Here is a 25360-nt window from a genome sequence, read left to right as displayed (position 1 = left end):
GCATATGAGGTGTAAGTGGGGAGGTTGGGATGAGGGAGAGCAGATATTGAGGGTATTTATGATCAAAGGTTTTCAAAATTCAGTGACATTAACTGGAGATTCTATTAAATCTTGGGGATCTAGGGTCACTCCTCACCGGCACATGTCACATGCCCTCTCTCGCTCAAACTCTCTCTGAACTTTGTGTAGGCACCAGCACTACCACCCTGATTTAATACTGATATTAATTTCTTTGTCTTTGCTATCTCCTACTAGAATTTCCACTCTTAATTTACCTTTACCAAGCTTTTTCTTCCAGTCTTTACTTCAGGCTAAAACTCTTTAAAGTTAAACGAGATAATACACACAAACCACTTAAAACAGTGTCCAGCATGTGGTAAGAGGAGCAGCTACTTTTATGATTAGATTCTCAGTATCATTTTTCTAAATTTCTAGCCAGTGGTTCACAGATGAGTCAGCTTTACCATGAGGCAGTTCCTACTCAGAGCCAACCAGTTCTTCTACTAAGAACTACACAATTTAGTCCTTCAGTGAATTCCTGCTGAGGCCCAACTCTGTCAGACACTGCGGATATAAATATGAACAAAAGGGGCCCTATGCTCACAGGGTGCAAACAATAAACCTATGACCAGGAACCATTATTTCTATTTTACATCTGAAGGCTCAGGGAGGTTTAGTAACTTGTTCAAGGACACATAGGTAACAGACTGAAACCCTGATTTAAGCAAAGTTCCATCTGACTTCACAATCTTATACTCTTTCCATTATGCTATACTTCTTGCCACCTCTCGATGCCAGCAAAAGGATTGAGAAAAGCACATAAAAAATAAAATAACAATCTATTCACATAATTTCTGCACATAAATAAAGTTTGGAAACAAATCATAAAGACCAACTGATGAAAGGGCCAGTGAATTCATGTTATCCAGAGTTTTGCGTAATTCTGGGTACCCAGACTTAACTGTACGCATATAAATAAATGAGACATTAAATAGCCATATCAGTAAATGGGATATTAAATACCCATACCAGTAAATAGGACATTAATCCAGATATGAAAAAAGATAGTATAAATTATCTATTGTAGCATGATAATTGACACAGTAGGTGCTTCATATGTGTTTGTTGATTAATAATGCTGAATCAGGATTCTTCCTTATATGTGCCTTCTTATAAGATCCTAAGTAGATTCGGCATAATTATTTGCTGGACTCTGGAGCCAGACTGCCCAAGTTAAGACCCAGCTTTGCCATTTTCTAACAATACAACCTTCATCAAGTTATTTAATAGCAAAAGGCTCTGTTTCCTCCTCTGCAAAATAAAGATAAATAAGTGTTTGTGAAGGCTAAATGAGTTAATCAAAGAAAAGCATTTAGAAAAGACATATTGGTAAGTACTGAAGAAATAAAAGCTGTCATTATTACTATTATTTTCTTCTTGAATCTAAGTAATTTTGATTGGCTATGTCAGTATCATAGTAAATGATCAAGTCCCAAAACAACTTTTTTCCTTGGGGCTTAAGTTCCTTATATAAAAACATCCTCCTTTCCACCATTCAAACAAGAAAACAAACAGGTACATACAGATTAAATCGGGTCTAACAGTACCTGATTATGCACAAAAAGCAATTTTTGATATGTAAGATTAATAAAGAATAATTAAAAAAAAAATTTAAATATATTTTTATTGATTTCAGAGAGAAAGGGAGAGGGATAGAGAGACAGAAACATCAATGATGAGAGAGAAAATCATTGATTGGCGGCCCTGCATTCCCCCTACTGGGGATTGAGCCCACAACCCGAGTATATGCCCTTGACTGAAATCGAACCCCAAACCATTTAATCTTCAGGCCGACATTCTATCCACTGAGCCAAAGTAGCTAGGGCAAGAAATTTTAACTTTTAGTAAGGAGTTAGCTATTTGTGTGTATGTGTGTGTATGTTGAATAGGTAGAATAGGCTGTTATTTACATTTGGTCATTTCCTGTTAACTAAATTAAGTAAATAATTGCAATTTCTTTACTAGTCCTTCTTCAGCATGGACACATCCTTACCAAGGTCTACCACAATTCCAAACAGCTTAAACCCAAGAAAAACCGACTGAGGTCACCACAAAGAAAAACAAAGAAGAATCTCCTCTCAGGGCCAGCTGCACTGCACTTGTATCCATAGAGACTAGACAACAGGGAATCACAGAATTCTAAAGCGGGAAGTCCCATGGCTGCCGAGATCATCTAGTCCCAGGCCCAAATCCTGCAGTCAGGGGATCTGTTAAGGGATGAGGAACAGGGTAGAGGTCAATGGAAAGAACCTCAGATCCTTGTTCAATCATAAATGACCTTGTGGACCCAACCTAACCCAATATCCTCATTTTATAGGACAACCCATAGTTTGGCTAATTAAATGCAGAGCTAGGGATCAGAAGCCAGGTTTCCTGATTACTAGTTTAGCGTTCTCATACTCCTGAAGGCTGCCATTCTATGGCTATGCTAGTCACTGATAAAAAAACACATTAGGCTGTGTTAAACTGACTACTAAGCAGTTTTTCTCTTTGCAAAAACATCAGGAATTATGTCACTGCCGGCACTTTATAAAAAGAGTAAGGCATCATTATTTAATATAAACAAAAGCAACTTTCCATCCCCTTTTTTCTTTTTCTTGTAACCTGAAAATCTAAAACCACTGTTGCTATTATAAATTTTTTCTTTTTTCTCAGTATGCACCTGTGGTCCAAGCCCAGATGCATTAAAAATTTGCCAAGAGAAACAATGAAGTAATTGATAATACAAAGTATAAGAGTGTCATGAAATTCATGTCTTTGTTCTCTTTCTCTAGATAGTTAATTGCTGATCATTTTGTGGTTGTTGGCAGAAGGGCAAGGAAACCTCACCACTGTAAACATGTGGAAACACACACTCTTCAGTGGACCAGAGGTCTGCACACGATGGGTCTGTTCATAAATCCAACATGCATGTCAGCAAGAATGTTGATGCTACTATCCTAGCCCCAAAGAGGAATGGTAGTCTCAGAAAAACTCTAATCACTTTAAAAAGAATAAACACAGTATAAAAATGTTTTAGTTCATGCTTTTTACAAATATAAATATCATCATTGGCAAATGACTTGCTCTCTCCTGGCAGGTTTCACCTATCCACTTTAAAAGTGGGGCAAGAGAAGCTAGGATATAGAGAGTTCCATTGGTTTTCTGTATCAGTTTAGGGTAGCCTTCAATTCAAAGGAAAGGGCCTGACTTATGAGCAAAGCTTAGCAAACTACCCTGCTAAATAGAGCTTACATTACCTTACCTTGGAATTCTGGAAGGCATACAATAGATAAAATTAGTGGTGGCAGAGAAATACTTATTAATTAGCAACAGAATACAAGATGATTCTTGTCAGTAGGCTACTATTCCACATATGGATATGCAAATAAGAGGAAAGCATAGTAATGCATAATATAAATCATAAAACTAAACTTATACTTCTAGGAAACTAAATGAAGTAAAGAACCAAATAGATTTTATCCCTCTTTTAAACTAGACTTTTATTGGATTTTTATAGTAGGTGTGGTATACCTAGTTTAACAAAACGTCTGAAGTTAACTCTTTTTGAAAATATAACTATTTTTATTTATTTTAAAAAGGAATGGAGAGGGATAGAGAGATAGAAACATCAATGATGAGAAATAATCATTGATTAGCTGCCTCCTGCATGCCCCCTACTGGGGAACAAGCCCACAACCCAGGCATGTGTCCTTGGCTGGAAGCAAACCTGGGACCCTTCAGTCTGCAGCCACTGAACCAAACCAGCTAGGGCTGCAGTTAACTTTTTTCTTTAAAAAAATATTTTTATTGATTTCAGAGAGGAAGAAAGAGGGGGAGAGAGATAGAAACATTAATGATGAGAAAGAGTCATTGATTGGCTGCCTTCTACAGGACCCCACTCGGGATAGAGCCCGCAACTCAGGCATGTGCCCTTGGCTGGAATTAATCCTGGGACCCTTCAGTCTGCAGGCTAACACTCTATCCACTGAGCCAAACCTGCTAGGGCTGCAGTTAACTCTACATTTTTCTGCAATGTAACCTTGAAGAAGTGGAATCTATTTCTCCACTTCTTGAATTGGGATAACCTTGTAATGTTCTTTCACTAATAAAAATGAAACCTGGAGTTTCTGCTCTTACATTCTTGGAATGCTGCTCTGAGACCACCATGAGGGAAAGACCACTACAGGTTCAGAATCTTTGTACAGCAGAGATGAGATGACCAGCCTAACTAATTGGCAGTCAGATATGTGAGTGAGCCCATCCCAGACCATCCAGTTCAGCTCAGCTGCAGGATGACTGAAGTTGCAGAGTGAGTCAGAATTCTGAGCCATTGTTGTTTAGGCTCTACCTAAGTTTTGGCTACAAAGTAGCAGAAGCAAACCAGCCTTGTTGAATACCCATTATGTATGAAGCACCAAGTCAGATACACTATGAGAGACATAAAATAATATAAATAATATTGAATGACAGACATTGATAGCCCTAGCCCTGTCCTTCATATGTGAACTAAAAATTAAGTGGCATGCAATACTTATCTGTTTTAAACATACCTAATCCTGGGAGTACATATATGATAATGTTATCACCGATAAGGGCTTAATTTCCAACATCTACAGGGAACTCATACAACTCAACAAAATGAAGATAAACAATCCAATCAAAAAATGTGCAACAGACCTATAGATACTTTTCGAAAGAAGACAGAAGGAAGGCCAAGAGGTATATGAAAACATGCTCAAATTCACTAATCATCTGAGAAATGCAAATAAAAACGACAATGAGGTACCATCTCACACCTGTCAGAATGGCTATCATCAACAAATCAACAAATGACAAGTGCTGTCGAGGATGCTGAGAAAAAGAATGCTTGTGCACTGCTGGTGGGAATGCAGACTGGTGCAGCCACAGTGGAAAACAGTATGGAGTTTCTTTGAAAAACTGAAAATGGAACTCCCATTTGACCCAGTGATCCCACTTCTAAGAATATATCCCAAGAAATTAGAAACACCAATTAGAAAGGACATATGCACCCCTATGTTCATAGCAGCACAATTTACCATAGCTAAGATTTGGAAACAGCTTAAGTGCCCATCAGCAGATGAGTGGATTAAAAAACTGTGGTACCACTGAAACCAGTTTGGCTCCGTGGATAGAGCATCGGCCTGTGGACTGAAAGGTCCCAGGTTCGATTCTGGTCAAGGGCATGTACCTTACTTGTGGGCATATCCCCAGTAGGGGGTGTGCAAGAGGCAGCTGATCGATGATTCTCTCTCATCAATGTTTCTAACTCTCAATCCCTCTCTCTTCCTTTCTGTAAAAAATCAACAAAATATATTTAAAAACAAAACAAAAAATTGTGGTAAGTCTATACAATGGAATACTACGCTGCAGTAAAAAAGTTCTTATCATTTGCAACAGCATGGATAGAACAGGAGAGCATTATACTAAGTGAAATAAGCCAGTCAGAGAAATATAAATATCACATGATCTCACTCATTTATGGAATATAATGAACAACATAAACTGATGAACAAAAATAAACCCAGAGATAGAAAAACATTTATCAGACTATTAAACCTCAGAGGGAAGGTAGGGGAGGGTGGGGGTAAGGAGAAGAGATCAACCAAAAGACTTGTATGCATGCACATAAGCCTAACCAACAGGGGAGTGAGGGTATGGGAGGGAGGGCGCGGTGGAGGGGTAATGGGGGAATAAGGACAATTATGCAGTGCCATAATCAATAACAAAATTTAAATAAATAAATAAATAAATAAACCTAATCTGCCCTAGCAGGTATAGCTCAGTGTATAGAGCCTTGGCCTGTGGACCGAAGGGTCTCAGGTTCGATTTTGTTCAAGGGCATATACCTTTACCTCTACGAGCCGAGGTATTTCTCTCTCTGTGTCCCTCCCACTCCCTTTCAGTCTTTCTAAAAATCAATGGAAAAAAATTCAGGTGAGGATTAAAAAAAACTCCACTGAATAAATAAATAAGAAAAAAAATAATCTATGTTAACAATCTTCCATATTTCTATAAAAGCCAGAGCAAGGGCCTTTCTGGAATATTCAAGACAATCTAGTGAGGCGAGAGAAAAAGAATGATAACTTATTTTTAGTAAATATTTTTTCTGCTTGATTCTTCATGTTTCCATAAAGTATGTTATATACATGGTCTCATAAGGTACATAGCACATCTTACTAATAAAAGCCTATGTGGTCCTCATGCCCTCATGTTGTCACAATCCATCACCAGGAGATGCGTCTCAGCGGCTCCTCCTTGCAGCCAGGAGGTGGGTCCCGGCGGCTCCTCTGCATGGCCCAGAGATGGGGCCCAGAAGTGCATTGGGGCAGCAATCTGGGACTTGGGGCCATCTCTTGTCTCTTGGCACGGGTGGGGTTCTAGGTCTCGTGTGCTGTGTCACTAGTGTTATATATGACTATAGGCCTGGTGCACAAAATTCGTGCATGGAGGAGTGGGGGGTCTCTCAGCCTGGCCTGCACCCTCTTCAATCAGGGACATCCTTCTCACAATCTGGGACCACTGGCTCCTGCTTGCCTGCCTGATCGCCCCGAAACTGCCACCCTGATGGCCTGGTTGCCCCCAACTCCCCCCCGCCAGCCTGGTCACCCCCAACTAACTGTCCTTGTGCCAGGTGGTTGCCCCCCAATTGCCCCCCTTCCAGCCTAGACACCCCCAACTGCCGCCCCGCTGGCCTGGTTGCCCCCTAACTGCCTCTCTGCCAGCCTGGTCACCCCCTAACTGTCCAGAAGGAAGTCGGACATCCAGAAGATGGCCAGTAGACCTGGTCTAATTAGCATATTACTCTTTTATTAGTATAGATAGTATGTGAACATTATTTATAAACACATAATTATATACATTATATGGTTTTCTATAGTTTTAGCCGCCATACAAAAATATCTTCTATGCCTTGCTTTTCTCAGATACATGACTCTTTCCCTAGCTACCTAAGGAATAGTCAGTGATAGCTATTGTCACAGATCATTGTTCGTCTGTATTGTTATTGATAAACAGTCACTTCAGCAAGGCTATAAGCACTTTTCAGATAGGGTGTCTGTAACCATCTGTCTCTGGCAATAGAGCATAATGGCATTATGGCATGATTTTTAAAAGTACATGTTCTGGAGCCAGGTTGCCTGGATTAAAATCCCAGTTCTACCACTTATTAGCTGTGCAACCTTCAGTAATTAATCTGTGCTTTCATTTCTTTGCTGTAATTGGATATAACAATTATTTCCTACCTCATAGGGTTGTTATGAGACTAGAATGAGTTAATACATGACAAATACTTCAAAGAATGCCTGGCACCATAGTAAGTATTACCTATAATCATCATCCCCCCCCCCCCCCCCACACACACACACACTACCATCATCACTACCATATCATTTTTCTATCTCTCATGTCTAATAGAATAAATGTTTGATGGAGGGAAGTGAGAAGACCATGGATTATAGAGCAAACACATTATGTGACTTGTTAACATTTTGAAAGTGACTGTTAATCAATTTCTCCAGAAAGGTAGTATTAACTTCAAGGCAAAGTGGCTCACTAGTGTTAGTTGATAATTGGTGTGTTACTGACAAATAAAACATGTAAATAATAAGCATGTAAGACAATAAACACCTTCAAGTTCTGCTTTTATAGCCTGATAATGGCAAGGCTGTAAAACAATTCTTACCTGAAAATTATTACTGGGGATTTTTTTCCTGAAGCACTATTTTTTGAAAATGTAATCTCTCCCTTGCTGGAAATCATCAGACACAGGTTTACTAAGTATTCAAGTGCAGCATTTAGATTTCTATGGATTTTCTGTAAGATGCAGACTTACAAATCCATTTCTTCTAAATACACTATTGATAATCGTATGCAGGAAGCAAAGCACAATGGCAAAAATTGTTACATATCATAGTGGAGAGAGGTCACAGAGATCATCTCCCTACGTGCCTCAATTCACTGATTACGGTACTGGGCCCAGAGAGGGTCAGTGTCTTAAGTAAGTCCCACAGTGGACAGAATTCTTTTCCTTTGACTTCTGTCTAGTGTAGTACACTTCTCATAACCTCATAGTTTTAGAAGCTATCTCCATAAATCTTTGGAGTAAAAGTGTGTCATTGTGTTAAGGGAATTAAGGAAGCCACACCATAAATAACCAACTTAGTGCATGACACATAGTGGGTTTCCAACAAATGCTTGTTGAAGGATGAGGAGAGGAATGAGTGGAGGCCTAGATGGCTGGCTGTGAAGTCCTCAAGACCAGACACTCGGGTCTTTCAAGTGGTGCCAGCAAGCTGAGGCTGGTGGGAAGAATCACTTCATAACAGGGAACCCAGCAAAGACACAAAGTCATTCTTTTAATCATTTCCCCCCCTGTAATGATGTCTCATATCTCATTTAATAACAGAAATAATCAAATCAACTTGTTTTTCTTCTTGAGTATTCCCCAAAACTATAAAGGTCCTATAGATTCACTGTAAAATTTTTAAAAACAAAAATAAAATGATAATCCTACATAATAAAAGGCTAATATGCAAATAGACCAAACAGCTGAACAAGTGAACAACCAATTGCTATGATGTGTGCTGACCACCAGGGGGTTGGCGCGGAACATGGCGGGCGTTGGCTGTGGCCGAATGGTGGAACAGGTGTGCAGGGATGCCAGACCAAGGTGAGGTGCCGGTCTGGGGCGAGCCTCTGGTGATTACTGAAAATTCTTTGCTCCTGCACACTGTGGTCCTGCCCAGCACTTGCATCACTGCTGGCACTGTCCCCACTTGCACCTGCCGCTGGAGCTGCCACTCACACCCACTGCCAGCTCCTGTGCTGGCCCTGATTGCCCCTGAGGGCTTTTCCATCTCCCTCTGCTCCTGAGGGGCAATCAGGGAAACAGCTGGTGCTCACACCCACTGATGATGCTGGCCCCATTCTCACTAGCTGCTGGTGCTGGCCTCAATTGCTCTGCACTGTCAGTGGGTCTGGCACAGTCAGCATGTGGGAGCAGCAGCGGTGGGAGGAGGGCTTCCGGCAGACAAGGGACCAGGGTCCGCAGCAGGAGGGGCTGGGTGGGAATGTAGAGGATGTGCTGAGACCTGCCCCTGTGCCCACTGCAGCTTTGCATCCCACAGTTCCTTTCAAGGTGCACAAATTCATGCACTGAGCCCCTAGTCCTATATAATAAAAGGCTAATATGCAAACTGATCGAATAGTGGAATGATCAGTTATTATGACTTGTACTGACCATCAGGGGCAGAAGTTCAAAGCAGGATCTGTTCCTTGGTGGTCAGTGTACTCCCTCAGGGGAGTACTGCTCAGCCAGAAGCTGGGCCCGTGGCGGGCAAGTGCAGCGTTGGTGGTGGGAGCCTCTCCTGCTTCCACAGGCCTGCTCCCCTTGGAGTAAAAGTGTGTCATTGTGTTAGATAACCTCCCGAGGGGTCCTGGACTGCAAGAGGGCTTAGGCCAGGCTGAAGGATCCCCTTCCCCCATACCGACCTACACCCTCTCCAATGTGGGATCGGGCCTAAATGGGCAGTCGGACATCCCCTCACAATTAGGGACTGCTGGCTCCTAACCACTCACCTGCCTGCCTGCCTGATTGCCCCTAACCGCTTCTGCCTGCCACACTGATTACCCCCAAACCACTCCCCTGCCAGTCTGATTGACGCCTAACTGCTCCCCTGTCAGCCTGATTGCCCCCAACTGCCCTCCCCTGAAAACCCAATCGCCCCCAACTTCCCTCCCTCACTGCTGGCCTATTTGCTTCCAACTACTCCTCCTGCCGGCCTGGTTGCCCCACACAGCCTGCTGTTCAGTCGTTTGGTCTGGTCGTCCATCACTAACCCCCCTGCTGGGCTTGTTACCCCATGCAGCCTGCTGTTCAGTCATTACTGTTACTGTGATGGCATCCTGGACAATTTGCATACTCCTCTATTATTAATATAAATAATAGATAACATTCGTTGAGTGCTAATTTTGTGCCACCCATGTTGCAAATATTTGACATGTGTTGACTTTTAATCCTCTCAGCAACTTTAGGTTACAATTATACTACACTACTATTATCCCCATTTTACAAATGAAAAAACTGAAGCACAGAAATATTAACTAACTTGCCAAAAGTTTTATATCCAATAACTAATGGATCTGAGCTCAGTGTGGTTCCAGAATCCATGGTTTTAACAAACCTTTTATAGTGTCACTGTTCAAGTTTTGGTTTCCAATACAAAGTAATTTTTTTAAAGAAACTGACTTAAAAATTTATAAATTTACTAAGTTAAAATTTAAAAGTCCTATACCATAAAAGACATAATAAAGTGAAAATACAATTTACAGACTAGAAAAGATAAGAGCAAAACATTTAATCAACACAACAGTAATTTATATCAATAGATTATGCAATTAATTCCTATAAATCCATAAAAAGACAAAAGATACAAAAAAATGCGCAGAGACCAAGAAAATAAGCAATTTATAAAAAAATCCCAACACAGAAAAGGATGTTTACCTCACTAATAATTACAGGGTGAAAATTTTTAATTTTACTTATCAAACTGGGGAACATTATAAACTTAATAACAGCATGTGTTGATGAAGATATGGAGCCATGGCTGAGACTGGTCTGGCTCAGTGGATAGAGCGTAGGCCTGCGGACTGAAGAGTCCTGGGTTCGATTCCAGTCAAGGGCATGTACCTTGGTTGCGGGCACATCCCCGATGGGGTGTGTGCAGGAGGCAGCTGTTCGATGATTCTCTATCATTGATGATTCTGACTCTCTTTCCCTCTCTCTTCCTCTCTGTAAAAAAATAAATAAAATATGTTTTTTAAAAAAAGATATGGAGCAATGAGAACTCTCACACTCTGTTATAAATTGACATTCTATTTAGGAGAGCAATAATCCCTAGTACTGTTGAGAACACACATACTCAACATTCCAAAAATTACAATCTTATTCCCTAAAGAATATTCCATAGAGAATTAATATACATGAGAAAAAAATGTATAAGAATGTTCAAAGCAGCATTTTTTCTAATATGCAAAAAAATGTAAACTGTTTTAATTTCTATCAATAGTAAAACATGTAAGTAAATGGTGGACTATTCATATAATGAAATAGTATAAAGATATTAAAACACAAACAAAAGTAAAATGGAACAAGGAAGAATCCTATATATAATAAAGAGGTAATATGTAAATTGACCCTCACACACTCACATAAGATGGCCACCCTCACATATGGTCAAAGATAGCCGCCACAAGATGGTCTGCAGGGGAGGGCAGTTGCAGGGGACAAGGCTGGAAGGGAGGGCAGTTAGGGGAAACCAGGCTGTCAGGGAGGGCAGTTAGGGGTGACTGGGCCAGCAGGGGAGGGCAGTTGGGGGTGATGAGGACAGCAGGGGAGAAGTTAGGCGTCGATCAGGCTGGCAGGAGAGAGGTTAGTGGGTGATCAGGCTGGCAGGCAGAAGAGGTTAGGGGCAATCAGGCAGGCCAGCGGTTGAGAGCCAGCAGTCCTGAGCCAGCAGTCCCAGATTGTGAGAAAGATGTCCAACTGCCCATTTAGGGATCGGGCCTAACCTGACAGCTGGACATCCCCCGAGGGGTCCCAGATTGGAGAGTGTGCAAGGCTGGGCTGAGAGATACCCCCCTCTGTGCATAAACTTCGTGCACTGGGCCTTCAGTATATGATGAAAAGGCATGTTTTAGAAACCAATGTTATTCATACAAAGTTTAGAAATATACAAAGAAAAACTATATATTGGTCAGCAATATGTATACATGTTTTAAAAAGTATAAAACATGCATGTGTATGATACATGCCAAATTAAGGATCATTATTTCTGGGGTGGAAAGAGTAGAGAGTAGATTAAGGAAGAGATATGTAAGAGGCTGCAGCTGTATCTATAATATTTTACTTAAAAATATTTCCTAATGTATATAGTAAATTAAGAGTTTACGAATTTGTATGATAGCATGTAGTGTGATTCACTATATTTTTTCATACTTTGCTGTATACTCAGTACTTTCAGATTTTTAAAGAAATATTATTAAAAACTAAAAGTGAAACATTAATGATTATTAAAGTTTCATGATTTGTAGGGCTGAGTAAAATTAATAATCTGTACATTATTGAAGCAGACTATAAGCTTAATTAATATCTCTTTTCATGAGAAATTTCAAAGGTACTGGTAGACCAATTTTTCTTGCTATTATAAATTACTTGGGATAATCATATACAGGCAGTCCTCGGGTTACACTGGAGTTCTAGTTCTATGGTGCAAGGTAACTCGATTTTCGCCTTAAGTCGGAACCCACCTACATAAGCACCTACGTCACTCACATGGAGCACATACACAGCAGTAATGAAGTGAAACAGAAAAAAAAAAATGTAAAAGAAAGATAATTCCTGACTTTTACTTGTGGAAAATAAATAATAAAAAACATAAAGAACAATATGCACAAGGGTTTAAATGAAGAAACTTTTTTTTTTAATAAATAAATGGGAGTTGGCTATGTAACCACAAAAAGACATAAGTCAAGTCCAACGTAACCTGAGGACTACCTGTAATCAGATGTAGAGGTAATATATTATTTTGTTTCTATAATGCCCAACAACTATAGGAGATGAGAGGTCCTAAATATAACTGTTTACTTATCCAAGAATAGACCTGGAATTTTAGCAGAAGGTCAGGGATACAGCCAGGGACCAAGCCCTCATGCCTTTAATATTAGACTTTGCCATCACAACAAAATAACCCAAAATATTTTGTAGCAATAATTCTATCTTAATGTCCTAAGGCTAAGAAAATAAATAAATAAATAATGCAAAGGAAATACCATAATGTGAATATGCAGAAAGTTAGAACAATTAGCCTATTGATCATTTATCATTACTTAAGTAAGCACTTAGGCCGTGGGTGGAGGTTTGACCTGGGACCCTGAGGTTGAATGTTTGGCAGATGAACTTCAAATACAGTCTGTTTACCCATGGACATAAGTGGCCTTAATCAAAGCAGAACACTTTTTTTTTTTTAAATGTTCATTTAAAAAACGTAAGAGTACATATAAATAAGACTGTGATTTATGAATCTACTAATGCTGTTCTCTTCTGTAGACTTTAGAAAGGTTTTGAGCCTTTGGCTGCAGTAAATACAGCAGTGCAGACTTGTTAAAGCAGTAATAGGTACCCTTATTAAAAATTCTACTTTCATTAAGAGTTACAAATTATCTTCCTTCTTTCCAGTCTGTAAAGAATGCGTTCCAGAAGCAGTGACACAGAGGGCTCAGCCCTGAAGCAATTTCCAAGACACAGTAAAGACCACAGTTTCCAAGCGCCTGAAGACATGACGCAGAAACAGCAAGACAAAGACACCACCAGTGAGTCCAATGCAATCCTTCTACATCCTACATCACACAGTGGTAATGGCCACCAAGGAAAAGACCTTTCAAGAGATGACCTATTATTTCTTCTAAGCATTCTGGAAGGAGAACTGCAGGTCAGCTGATTTCGAATTAAACCCCTCATGCTTCAAAGGGAAGGCTGCTTGTGAATTTGGTGTGCATATATAAACATGTATATCTATGGTCAATACTTGTCTGTACATGAGAGGAAGTGTAAGTACACATACACACAGTTCTCCTCTGCCAACTTGAAGGGCAATTAATCACATCTAAAAGGGATGTTGTATGGCATCGAATGGCATGCACGTTATGAAAGGTCATATCCTCTGTCCATGCTGCTCATAAGCTTCGGTACACAGGCACGTATAGATACCAACGATGCCAGCTGACTTCTGGATTAGTTTAAATAACAATAAATGTTTTTGTACCTGATGTGAACTGGCTCTTAGACTTGCCCTGGCATCATTAACCTACATAAAAAACTAAAACAGCTGCTACACATATAGGAGACTGTTATTTCCTAACTCTGAAAATGTACTAATAAATGCCAGTCCATTGAGGGGTATCATATTATCTGCTTGTCAAACACAATAAAAAATGTAGGTTTTCTAAAGTTGTATAGTGATTACTTTTTAAAACATTATTAATATGTAATTAGATTGTAAGAAGAATGAAGGGACATAGTTTTGCTACTTTTTCTAAAAGGTACTATAACTAAATATAATTTGATTATATTTGAAAGTGAAATAAAAAATACTCAACTCTAATAAGAAATCACTTTTGGAGACTGCTGGTAGATAAAGTGGCTTTCTGAAATGCCTTTTGTTGCTTCAGGCTCGAGATGAAGTCATAAGCATTTTAAAGGCTGAAAAAATGGACTTGGCTTTGCTGGAAGCTCAGTATGGGTTTGTCACTCCAAAAAAGGTGTTAGAGGCTCTTCAGCGAGATGCTTTTCAAGCCAAATCTGCCCCTTGGCAGGATGACATCTATGAGAGACCAATGTCTGAGGTATGTGCCATATCAGGGGTGTGCACCTGGGAGGTAGAAGTAGTTCACAAGCTAGCTAAGCACTAGGCCTGGCAGTTGAACATGACACACAACTCCTTTTTGATTAAAGTTTAGCATTCTAAGACATTTAAAAATCTATCAAAAATAGATAAATACTACATGTTCTACAGGAAAGTAAAAGAGAATAAATCATGGCTAAGCTGTTTTCATTTGTTTTTCTCCTCCTCCTCCTCCTCCTCCTCCTTTTTTTTTTTACTGGAAGTAGAACTCTTAATTGTTGACTTTTAAAGGACATATTTATTTACTTATTTATTTTGTTATGGACATTGATTTCTTATTTTATTTAATTTAGGTTTGCTTCTTGACACCAAACTGAAACCTAACAAATGCAAGAGAATTTCTGTTTCTTCTCACTTTCTCTCTCTCTTTCTTTACACACACACATACACACACACACTCACACACGCACGCACGCACACACGCACACGTGGGTCTGTCTGAACTTCTTTTGGGGGACTTGAATGCTATTTAGGTTACAATAAAAAAGAAAAAAAAAAACACGATTAAGTATGCTCTTGCTAGTGTGGCACAGTTGGTTGGAGCATTGCCCATACATCAAAAGGTCAAGGGTTTGATTCACTGCTAAGATAGATACCCAGGTTGAGGGTTCCATCCCTGGTCAGGTTGCAGTTCCATACCTGGGTACGTGCAGAAAGCAACTGATCGATGTTTCACCCTCAAATCCCCACTCTCCCCACTTCTCTCTAAAGTAAAAAACAGCAAAAAAAAAGTCCTCAGGTATTAAAAAAACAAATGAAGTTCAACCACAGAGATTAATTTCTTTGAAAACACTAAGGCATTATGTCATAGAAATTTTGAACATGAATAGTAATGATCTAAAGATCTGCCCAAGAAACAGTTTAGAAAAAACAAATATTTTAGATTAGTGCATATTCTCCTTTTCATTCGAAAGTTTAATGGCAGCAGAGATCTCTCACCAGCAATGACAACAGCAAAGATGAGCAGTACCATCAGGGCCACCACTGCACAAAGATGTGGACTGCTTTCTCTTTTACTTTGCTGACATTTCTGAAACTCTTTGACATCCTTACTTTATTCTTCTGTTTTCCTTTGAAACCTCAATGGAAATTTTCATAATTTTTCATTTTTATAAAAAGGAAACAACTAAGAGCATGAGTTAAGGCTGGAGAGAGTGAAAATAAGTTTTGGACAAATTTCCCTCACATACACTCTGGCAACCTACCTCAGGACTGACCTCCAATGTCCTTGCTATTCTCGTCTTGGGTGTCTCATGAGAGATTAGCGTCTTGCCAAATTGTGAAGGAGTTTGGTCATATGAATCTGCTTTTCTAAGGGGTGAGGATGAGACCACCCAAAGTCTGTTAACTTAATCCGAATTTTAAACAAGAGGAGCTAAAGCTGCAAGTCAGTAGTGCTAAAATTGTATCTAGGATCCCAACACAATGACTGGGAAGTAGCATGAGATACAAATTCCCCAACCCATATGAGCACAAATGCTAATTAAAAATATAGTACATATCCTGACAAAACTCCACAAATGACACAACTGCTCAACACTTCAGTGTAAAATGAAACAACATGTTTTCAAACTTATGCTGAAATCTGTAGGACAAAGTTTTGTTACAAAAGAATTCCACTGCACACATGCAAAACTGGAAACACCCTGACCCTCTCTACAAATGCTTGTCCCTGAAAGTTATCTATAAGTTAGCACCGCTTCACAAATTCAACCTTCTTTGATTACTCTCCCAACAAGTACCCCTTCACTCACATACACACATACACACATAAACTTCTCACATTCCCACCTCCAACATCTGCCCACTTTCTTCTCTTGCCTTCTAGTTTCCCCTTATATATTTGTCTCTCCTCAGCTATCAGTCTTTCCTGGAGGTCCTCATAACTCTACCTACACAACAACCCAGTTGTCTACCCTCTTCCTATATCTATTGGAAGTAACAGGTGAAAGGAAGATATCCAGAGAATAAACAGTAAAGGGGAATTCTAACAAGAGCTCCCTAGATAGAGCGGAAGAAAAGAGAGGACAGCATTCCTACTAAGACCGTCTGTGACTGTACCCTAGTTACATCAGAATAAGGATGTGCATGCTAAGAAAATAATCTGCTTCCTCCCATTGCAGTGTATAAACTTCCTCCCACCTTTTATTTTTTTCACAATGATCTTTTTGAAAAATGAAAAAATCTAAACCATGTCTAGGATAAACTAAAAAGAATTTATATATTCTTAAGGGAAGATAACTTAGAAGATCAAACTGCTCTCAGTTACATCATGTGACAGAAACACTGACTTAAGCTAAAAACCTGGTTGGGGCCTGGGAGCTGAAATAAAGAATAAGGATGGGGAGAGGGAGTAGCTGGGTTGTCAAGAGGGAGGAAGAAGAGAGAACTCATAGTCCATAACAGTTTTAGCCTCATATTGCTTTCAAAGCTAGTGTTCCATAGGAGAAGTTACCTTAAAAAAAAAAAAAAAAAAAATACTTGATTTAGTGGCCTAACATATTAGTTCTTCCATAAAAGATATGAAGAAAAATATAAGAATACTAGAGGCCTGAAGCACGAAATTTGTACAAGGGGCTTAGACCTCGCAGCCCCAGCTTCGCCTGGAAGGTAGTCCGGAAGGTCATTTGCCTGTCCAGTCTAATTAGCATATTATACTTTTATTATTATAGGCTAGGGGCCCAGTGCATGAAATTTGTGCATGGGGGTGGGGGAGGGGGTGGGGAGGAACTGCCTCTGCCTGCCTGATCACCCATGCCAGTCTGATCTCGCCCCCAACTGCTCTCCCCTGCTGGCCTGATTTCCTACCCAACTGCCCTCCCCTGCCGGCTTAGTTGTCCCTAACCCATTGTTGGCCTAATCCTGCCCCCAACTTCCCTCCCCAACTTCCCGCCCCTAACTGCCTCTGCCTCGGCCCCACCACCATGGCTTTGTCTGGAAGGAAGTTGGATGTCCAGTTGACCTGGTCTAATTAGCATATTAACCTTTTAGTAGTATAGATAGATTATATAGGATAGGATTGCTTAAATGTGGGAGGGGGGGGCTATTTCAGCTGGAGGAGATGCTGGTAGGTGACAAAAACACATAATCCCTATATCTGGACTGATAGCCGCCATATGCACTATATTACCAAACCAGTCATGCAAAAATTTAATAGCTTTCTTACATCTTCCATCAAACAGATGTTGCCCTTTAAAACCCCTTCTCAGCCCCCACCTTAGGTTCTGCCTTCACAGTTCACCCAGGTTAAGTTCTGATTGGTCGATTTCCATGCTGGTCAGTGTCAAAAGCTCTGCCTCCTAGGCAGCCATTGGCTCTTGGCACTTCTCAGATTTTGTTCTGACTGGTTGGTTTCTATGCTAGTCAGCGACAAAAGCTCTGCCTCCTAAGCAACCATTGGCTCTTGCACTTCACCCAGATTTGGTTCTGATTGGTCAGTTTCTATGCCAGTTAGCATCTCCAGGCCTATCTCTGGGCCTGATCAAAGAGGTGGGGCTGATCAGTAGCCTCCAAGGAGGCTTGGCTGCTGGCAAAGCTAGGAGAGAAACAGAGAGGCAACAGCTGGTCAACGGCTGCCCCGGAGGATAGGGATCAGACCCTGGCTCTCTCTCTGCAGTCCTCTCTCTGGGCCGGATCCACAGCCTCCTCAGCAGTCAGGTGAGCCAGTCATTTATCTAAATAGATAGATAGATAGATAGATAGATAGATAAAATAATCTGCATATCTTATCAGCATATCTTATCAGCATTACCTTAGGGCAATCTATAGAATACTTATTTTAAGCAACATATAATTAGATTTTAAATTTTATTGTATTAACTTATTTAATATTGATGTATAAATATAGTTGTGGTTCTTGTAATTAGGGTGTTTATTGTCTAACAGAGTGATAAAAAAAAAAAAACATGATCACACAAGTGTACAGTTACACATATACTAATTTCTGTGTTTAAAACCACAAGGCACTATGATAGAGTACAATGGGGGGTCAAATTTAAATAGGAGAATGGGGAAAGATAAGATCCAGAGAATGAGTATGCATTGGTCAGAACAAAAAGGAATTCCATTTCCAGCGACACTGTGGACACATATTGAGTGAAATTACATTTCTAAAAAAACATAAAAACAGTAGCGTATTTTCCGGCGTATAAGACGACCCCCTAATTTTACAGTTAAAACATAAGTTTAGGCCTATATTCGCTGTATAAGATTACCCCCCACTTCAAAGAAAAGACTTACTTTGCCTTCAAGATCTGCAGGTAATTTTTGTGCAATTTTGGTCTTTTGCCCCCGATTTTCGGTTGACTTTTTTTCGTTTCAAAAGTCATCTTATACGCCGGAAAATACGGTAGATAAACTATCTAATACACTCTTCGATGCATGGATGATTTACATGGAAGCAAGAGAAATTCTGAAGCTAGGAACTGAAAGGGAAATTTATGTAGATTAGTTTCTGGTTCCAAATTATTTGAACCTTTCTCCTCTCAATCCATAAACTTCCACTGATGAGAACCACCAAGGACAGATTCATTTTGGAATATAACCTCTGGCCTTTCCCCTTTATTTGACAATGGCCGGGTGAGCTGGCACAGTGGCATTTCTGAAGCTTTTCGTACATCAAGATGGTTAGCAATAACTTGCCTATTTATGGAAGTGATTGTGAAACCAACTGAACTTCCCTTTAGCAGGACCCCAGAAATGTGCATAGACTCTTCAAAACTACCTGCCATGAAAGTAAATATGATGGTAGGTAAGTAAAAATGGGCTAAAGACAGTGGTCTTAACTGATTATAATTAAAATGTATTATTTTAAAAATTTACTAAATATATGACTTAGGTGAACACATTGCTTGGGCACTGGCAGGGCCTTGGAAAGATGCCCATGAAAGTGAAGGGCCCTAAAACTTAAGCTTCATGGTAAACCTTCCTCCTCCTCTCTCTCTGAAAGCATGTGTGCACACTTTTAGAAAGAACATTTGACCATGTTTGTGGGCACACTTTGAAGGGACAGAGTGGGATCAAAGATATAAGAAATAAATTTATGGACAAAACAAAGGCTGGAAGGAGACAAAAAGGAATGGTGCAAAGTTCATACAGGTGAGGTGGTTAAGAATGTAGAAAACCAGTTTTCTTAGTGGTTAGAGCATTGGCCTGTGGATAGAAGGATTGCAGGTTTGATGTCCAGTCCCAGTCCGGGTGTATGCATGAGGCAATCAATCGATGTGTGTGTGTGTATGTGTGTGTGTGTGTGTGTGTGTATGTCCCTCCTCTCCTCCCACTCTTCCATTCTCTAAAAAAATCAATGGACAAAATATCACCAGAGAGGATTAAAAAAAAAAAGAATGTAAAAGAATATAGGTAAGTTAAGAGAGCAGAAATATAAGAAAAGCTCCATTTATGCTTAATGGATTCTACTCAGTCAATAAATATCTTTTTATTGCCTTCAGAGAGGAAGGAAGAGGGAGAGAGAGATAGAAACATAAATGAGAGAGAATCATTGATTGGCTTCCTCCTGCATGCCCCCTACTGGGGATCAAGCCTGGTACCCAGGCATGTGCTCTTGACCAGAAATGAACCTGGGATCCTTCAGTCAGCAGGCTGACGCTCTATCCACTAAGCCAAACTGGCCAGTGCAGGTTTAGTGTTTAGAGAGAATAGCATGGGCCTCAAATAGGGGCCTTGAGGAAAAAGGACGCCATTGACCAGGTATAGGTAAAGAGCCACATGGAATGTCCAGCAAAATATGAAAATCACCCAGAATGCTACCAAGATTTAAGGTAGAAGATAGATTATAGGAGGAGGGGCCTGAAGCTCAGTAAAAGAATAAAACAAGAACGAGAAAAGACTACCACCATTAAGGGTGATGATGAGAACAAGAAATCACTTTCAGAAGGGTCTGGCAGTGGTGGTGGAGAGCCAGGAGAATCATGGGGCCATTTCCTGAATCTGAGATGTGGAGGCAACGAGAGAATGAGCAGTCTCTATAAAAACAGAGATTCCAGTGTTACCCAGGAAAAGCAGGTTTCAATAGACACAAGGAAGAAGAAGGGATATTTATGAATAGTATGTATGGTTACCTTTGATCTACTAAAATGGCCAATTTCTTTGCTTTATGGATTAGCTTCATTGAAAAGGACAATCTTCAAACAGGTGATGGAAAAGAACAAACAGAACCAAACCATAGCACAGAAAGAGATGAAACTAAAATCAGGGTGGTCATTATTAATTTTTAAACATATATTATGCAACTTAAAGCCAAAAAATGGAAAACATCTCTGTTCTTCATTCCTTCTGACCACGAAGAAACATCAGAAATCTAACCTAATGAAATACACTGTACTTCCTTCATCCTAGGCAAGAAGTTGAATTGTACTAGGGGTTTGGGAATAGGACATGACATCAGACAAGTTAAAATGATAAGCAGGAAGCTTGTCACTGAACCATAAACATTAGGAGCCATCTTTTCAGGCTTTTAGCCCCGACACTTCCTGAAATGACTGACCAGTCTTCCTGTTTTCTTTCCCAGGCTTCAAACTGTAAGTGGGAACAGATGAAAAGGGGGCAGTGGTCTGATAGTTCCTTAGTACTTAATGATACACCGCCGTATGCTGCTCCTAATTGTTGCATGCATGTGTATCTTATTTCCTAATGAAAGTATAAGCACTGAGCCTTCAAATTTCTCTTGCATTCCCCATGGCAACTATCATAGTACTAAGCCCACAGAACAGGCAATTAATAAATACTTATTGCCTTATGAAGCTAGAAATAACCTTAAAAATCAAGTCTAAGCACTTAATTTATAAATGAGAAACCTGAAATACATAAGGTTAAGTGATGTGGTCAAGCTCTCACACTCGGGGGTGGGGAGAAATGAAATGAATTCAAGGAGGCTTGGGTCCATCATTCCATCTGTCAGGAATGAAGAAGAGACTGAACTGAGAATCACTGACATATTTACTAACAGGCATTTTGGGCATGGAAAATGAAGCACAAAATAAAACTTCAGGTATATGTAAGGTGACCAGACTGTTTTAGAATGCTGCGGAATGCGGGACAAATTGTTAAAAATCGGGACTGTCCCGCCAAAAGCGGGACGTCTGGTCACCTTAGGTATATGTTAAATCATCTCTAGAATCAGTAATTCTTTTCAGGGGAGCTTTCCCTTTGCCAGACCACTATTCCATAAGCTTTCCAATGATCACTGTTGAGAAAATGAGTTCCTCAGTGGTTGCATCAAACAGTATGCAGCAAGTTCAAGTCATCCTTCAAGAAACATGGAATGTGAGAGGATAAAAAAATCAGAGAATCAGCCCTTCCCAGTTTGGCTCAGTGGATAGAGCATTAGCCCTTGGACTGAAGGGTCTTATGTTTGATTCCAGTCAAGGGCATGTACCTTGGTTGAGGCTTGATCCCTGGTCCTGGTTGGGGCATGGGTGGGAGGCAACAAGTCAATGTGTCTCTCACATGGATGTTTCTCTCTCTGTCTCTCCCACTCCCATCCACTCTCTCTAAAAATCAATATAAAATATCCTTGGGTCAGGATTAAAAGAGAAAAAAGAACAACTCGGAGAATCAGGCAACTCACTGATATGTAGAAACAAACACTTCTACCCAGGAGTAATCAGAGAAAGCTACAAAGGAAGTACAGGAACAGTTTTACATAGAAGGGAAAAATATGTCCTAGGTCTCAGTACTGAAAAAAAAAAGCAGTCTTGAATCACCATGGTAAGTTCTAAGAAATTCCAGAAGTCCAGTGTGGCTAAAGGTTGGGTAAGAAAAATGGGAAGGTATGGAGTGAGAATGGGGAGGAAGTGTCAGGAGACCAGTGGTGAAAGACCTTTTGGCTCTGAATAGGAGAGCGGAGTGATCCCATTGGTGAAAAGATCATCTGTCACTGAAGAGGACAGGCTGGAAGAGGTGAGGCTGAAGGAATGGAGACCACTTAAGAGGACATGTAATAAATGGAGGGCAATGACTCTTCCCCTCCTTCCTTGTCCCTTCAAACAAACAAGTAAGCAAGCAAAAAAAACAACATAAAGAGAAAAAAATTACAATGGAAAACAACAGTGGATTAAATAAGTCTTCTATTTTCTCTCTTCGGATCAAATTAAGTTTAATACCCATATCCATATTATTTCAAGACATCTAAGGAAAGACATCCTTCTTGCATTTAAGAAGCTTTCCTTAATCGTTCATTTAGTCATTAATTCTAGGGCCAGTCTTATACAAATTAAAATATATGTTTTCTTAAGTCAACTAACAACTTTCCTAATGAAGGCTGATTCTTCATTATTTCACTGTCAAATTCCAAAAGCAGTTCATTTGAATTTCCTTTACAATTCACTCTAATGACTCAAGACCTAGGACAAACACTACAACCTTCCTCTCAGAAGATGGTCATTAGTTAACAGTGATTCTGCCAGCAGGCAACGCAACTTAGCAATTTCAACTTCCTCAAAAGGACTGGTTACATTTAACAAAAACCATCAACACCATATGGCATAATAAAGTATTTTGTGTGTGTAAAACACCATTATAAATCAATATTAGAAAACCAGCCTAAGAATTTATGTCTCAGAGAATTAATTAGGTCCTATATGCTGGGGTACCTTTGTTTTATCGATATTCTTATTCTGGAATGGCGTGGCTATTTTGTGCCTTGGATTCAATTTTTAAGGCTGTACAATTTATACTGGCTTTTAATTCAGAGTCACAAATTTTCAACCTTTTATAATAAAGGCAAAGGGTAAAATCAACCAATATTATCAGTTATAGCACCTAGTATTTAACAAATTAAAAAGTCACATGCTTTCAAAATTATGTTCTTAATTGGATCTCAATTTATCAAAAGATCCCGAGCCACATTTCAACCTCTTTCCCTCTTTTCTTTCTTGATTCCTTGCTTGCTTATTTTGTTTTCAATCTTTAAACATATACTAGGCACCTACTGTAGACAAGTCACTCGATAAGAGGCTAAGAAAAATAAAATGTAGGCCCTGCCTTCAGGGAGTTCACAGTCTAATAGGGAAGCCAACTATATAAATCAGATATTTATAACAGAAAAATAAGTAGGCCATGGAAACTAGAAGGAATTTGATGCTTATTATTTGGTCACATTCACACTACATACCAACACAGAATTGATTAACCAACGTTTAAATACTCAAACACCTTGATGCATAATTCAAAGAAAAACATCTCTAATAAATTTAATAAAAAGGAGAAAAAAACAAAGCAAACATGTACACACGCACGCACGCACACACGCACACACCACACCACACCACACCCACAAAGAAAAACAGATTAGGGGATCCAAGAGGCTTACACTGGTAGAGTACTATAGGAAGGGGTGGGCAGGAGAGATCAGCAGGGCAGCTGCAGAATCAAAGATTTGGCACATCGTCCCTAATAGTTCTGTGGAGAGAGAAGGAAGTGTCAGAAAGGGCATGTAGGGGAAATGTTCACATCTACAGAGGCACCAATTATTCTCTCTGCTGGGAAAATAATGACAGTAAGTAAGAAGATTACATTTGTGTTGAAAGGTATCAAAAAAAAAATCAATGAACAAGAGAAATGTTAAAAACTAAAGAAAGAAATCAGAACCCACTGCTGAATTAGACAAAAATTGGACATTTCTTGAAGTGTGAAAGATGGCAGCATTATAAGTGATTTGTAGTTAATAGACTATAAATTTATTTTCTTTTGCAGTTGGACAAAGTTGTGGCAAAACATAAAGAATATCACAGACGAATTTTGAAACAGCTTTTAATAGTAGAAAAATCTCATAGGCAAACCATATTGGAGTTAGAAGAAGAAAAGAGAAAACATAAAGAATACATGAAGAAGAGTGATGAATTCATCAGTTTACAAGAACAGGAAATCGAAAGGTAAGGCTACTTTGGACAAGACAATGAACCCTACTGCACTCTTTTTTTTAAAAAAGTGTATTTTATTGATTTTTTTTTTTTTAACAGAAAGTAAGGAGAGGGATAGAGTTAGAAACATTGATGAGAGAGAAACATCAATCAGCTATCTCTTGCACACTCCCTACTGGGGATGTGCCCGCACCAAGATACATGCCCTTGACCACAATCGAACCTGGGACCCTTCAGTCCACAGGCTGATGCTCTATCCACTGAGCCAAACCAGTTAGGGCCCAAACTGAACTCTTACTAGCATCTCACTAAAGGCTGGGTACTACCAGAGATACAGGGACACAAGGATGATGTGATACAGCCTCTGTTCTAAAAGATCTCATGGTTCAGAGTGATGAAAATGATGAGTTTAAAGACACTATCAGTACAATGCAAGAATAAGCAAGTATAATGAGGACTGTAGAAACATAAATATTAGGCACCTTATTCTGCAAGGGATTGCCCTGCAAAAGCTGTGCAGAGGAGGTTACAGGTTTAGTGCCTATACAAAGAATTAAAACTATATACAAGGCAGAGGCTGAAATAAGTGTTATACCACAAAGGTATGGAGCCCTGGCCAGATAGCTCAGTTGGTTAGAGCATTGTCCAGATACAGCAAGACTGTGAGTTTAAATTCTGGTCAGGGTACAGACAAAAAACCAATGTACACATAAATAAGTGGAGCAATAAATTGATGTTCCTCTCTCTCTCTCTCTCTCTCTCTCTCTCTCTTTCTCAAATCAATAAATTTAGACAAAGAAGAAAATCATATGGGTCCTGAGGAAATTCAAGCTTTCCACATAGCTACAGCACAGGATGTAATTGTAGGATGAGAAAAGGAAAAACTAGCCACAAATAACTGGATTTTATACTGTTGGCAAGGAGCAAATGACAAATTGTGAGAAGGGAAATTAATTGATC

General features: G+C 39.7%; 2 protein-coding genes across 4 annotated transcripts in view; one reads left to right on the top strand and one right to left on the bottom strand.

Moving 5' to 3' along the window:
* The window catches only part of CMSS1 (cms1 ribosomal small subunit homolog), a 361662-nt gene that overhangs the window by 228916 nt on the left and 107386 nt on the right, over window positions 1–25360 (bottom strand). The gene's annotated exons all lie outside the window — the stretch shown is intronic.
* On the top strand, window positions 14293–24476 carry LOC118724435 (filamin A-interacting protein 1-like). The gene is made up of 2 exons (XM_036447679.2): window positions 14293–14463; window positions 24234–24476. Exons 1-2 carry the CDS (start codon window positions 14329–14331, stop codon window positions 24414–24416), a joined length of 318 nt encoding a protein of 105 aa, XP_036303572.2. The 5' UTR covers window positions 14293–14328; the 3' UTR covers window positions 24417–24476.

Source organism: Pipistrellus kuhlii, unplaced genomic scaffold (genome assembly GCF_014108245.1).
Source record: "Pipistrellus kuhlii isolate mPipKuh1 unplaced genomic scaffold, mPipKuh1.p scaffold_m20_p_2, whole genome shotgun sequence".
NCBI classification, from domain to species: Eukaryota; Metazoa; Chordata; class Mammalia; order Chiroptera; family Vespertilionidae; genus Pipistrellus; species Pipistrellus kuhlii.
This window is presented reverse-complemented; position numbering and strand designations above follow the sequence as displayed.

Coding starts and splice junctions, on each gene's coding strand:
- LOC118724435 (XM_036447679.2), top strand. CDS start 14,329: ATGGACTTGGCTTTGCTGGAAGCTCAGTATGGGTTTGTCACTCCAAAA. Junction 14,464..24,233: donor ATGAGAGACCAATGTCTGAG/GTATGTGCCATA, acceptor TTTCTTTTGCAG/TTGGACAAAGTTGTGGCAAA.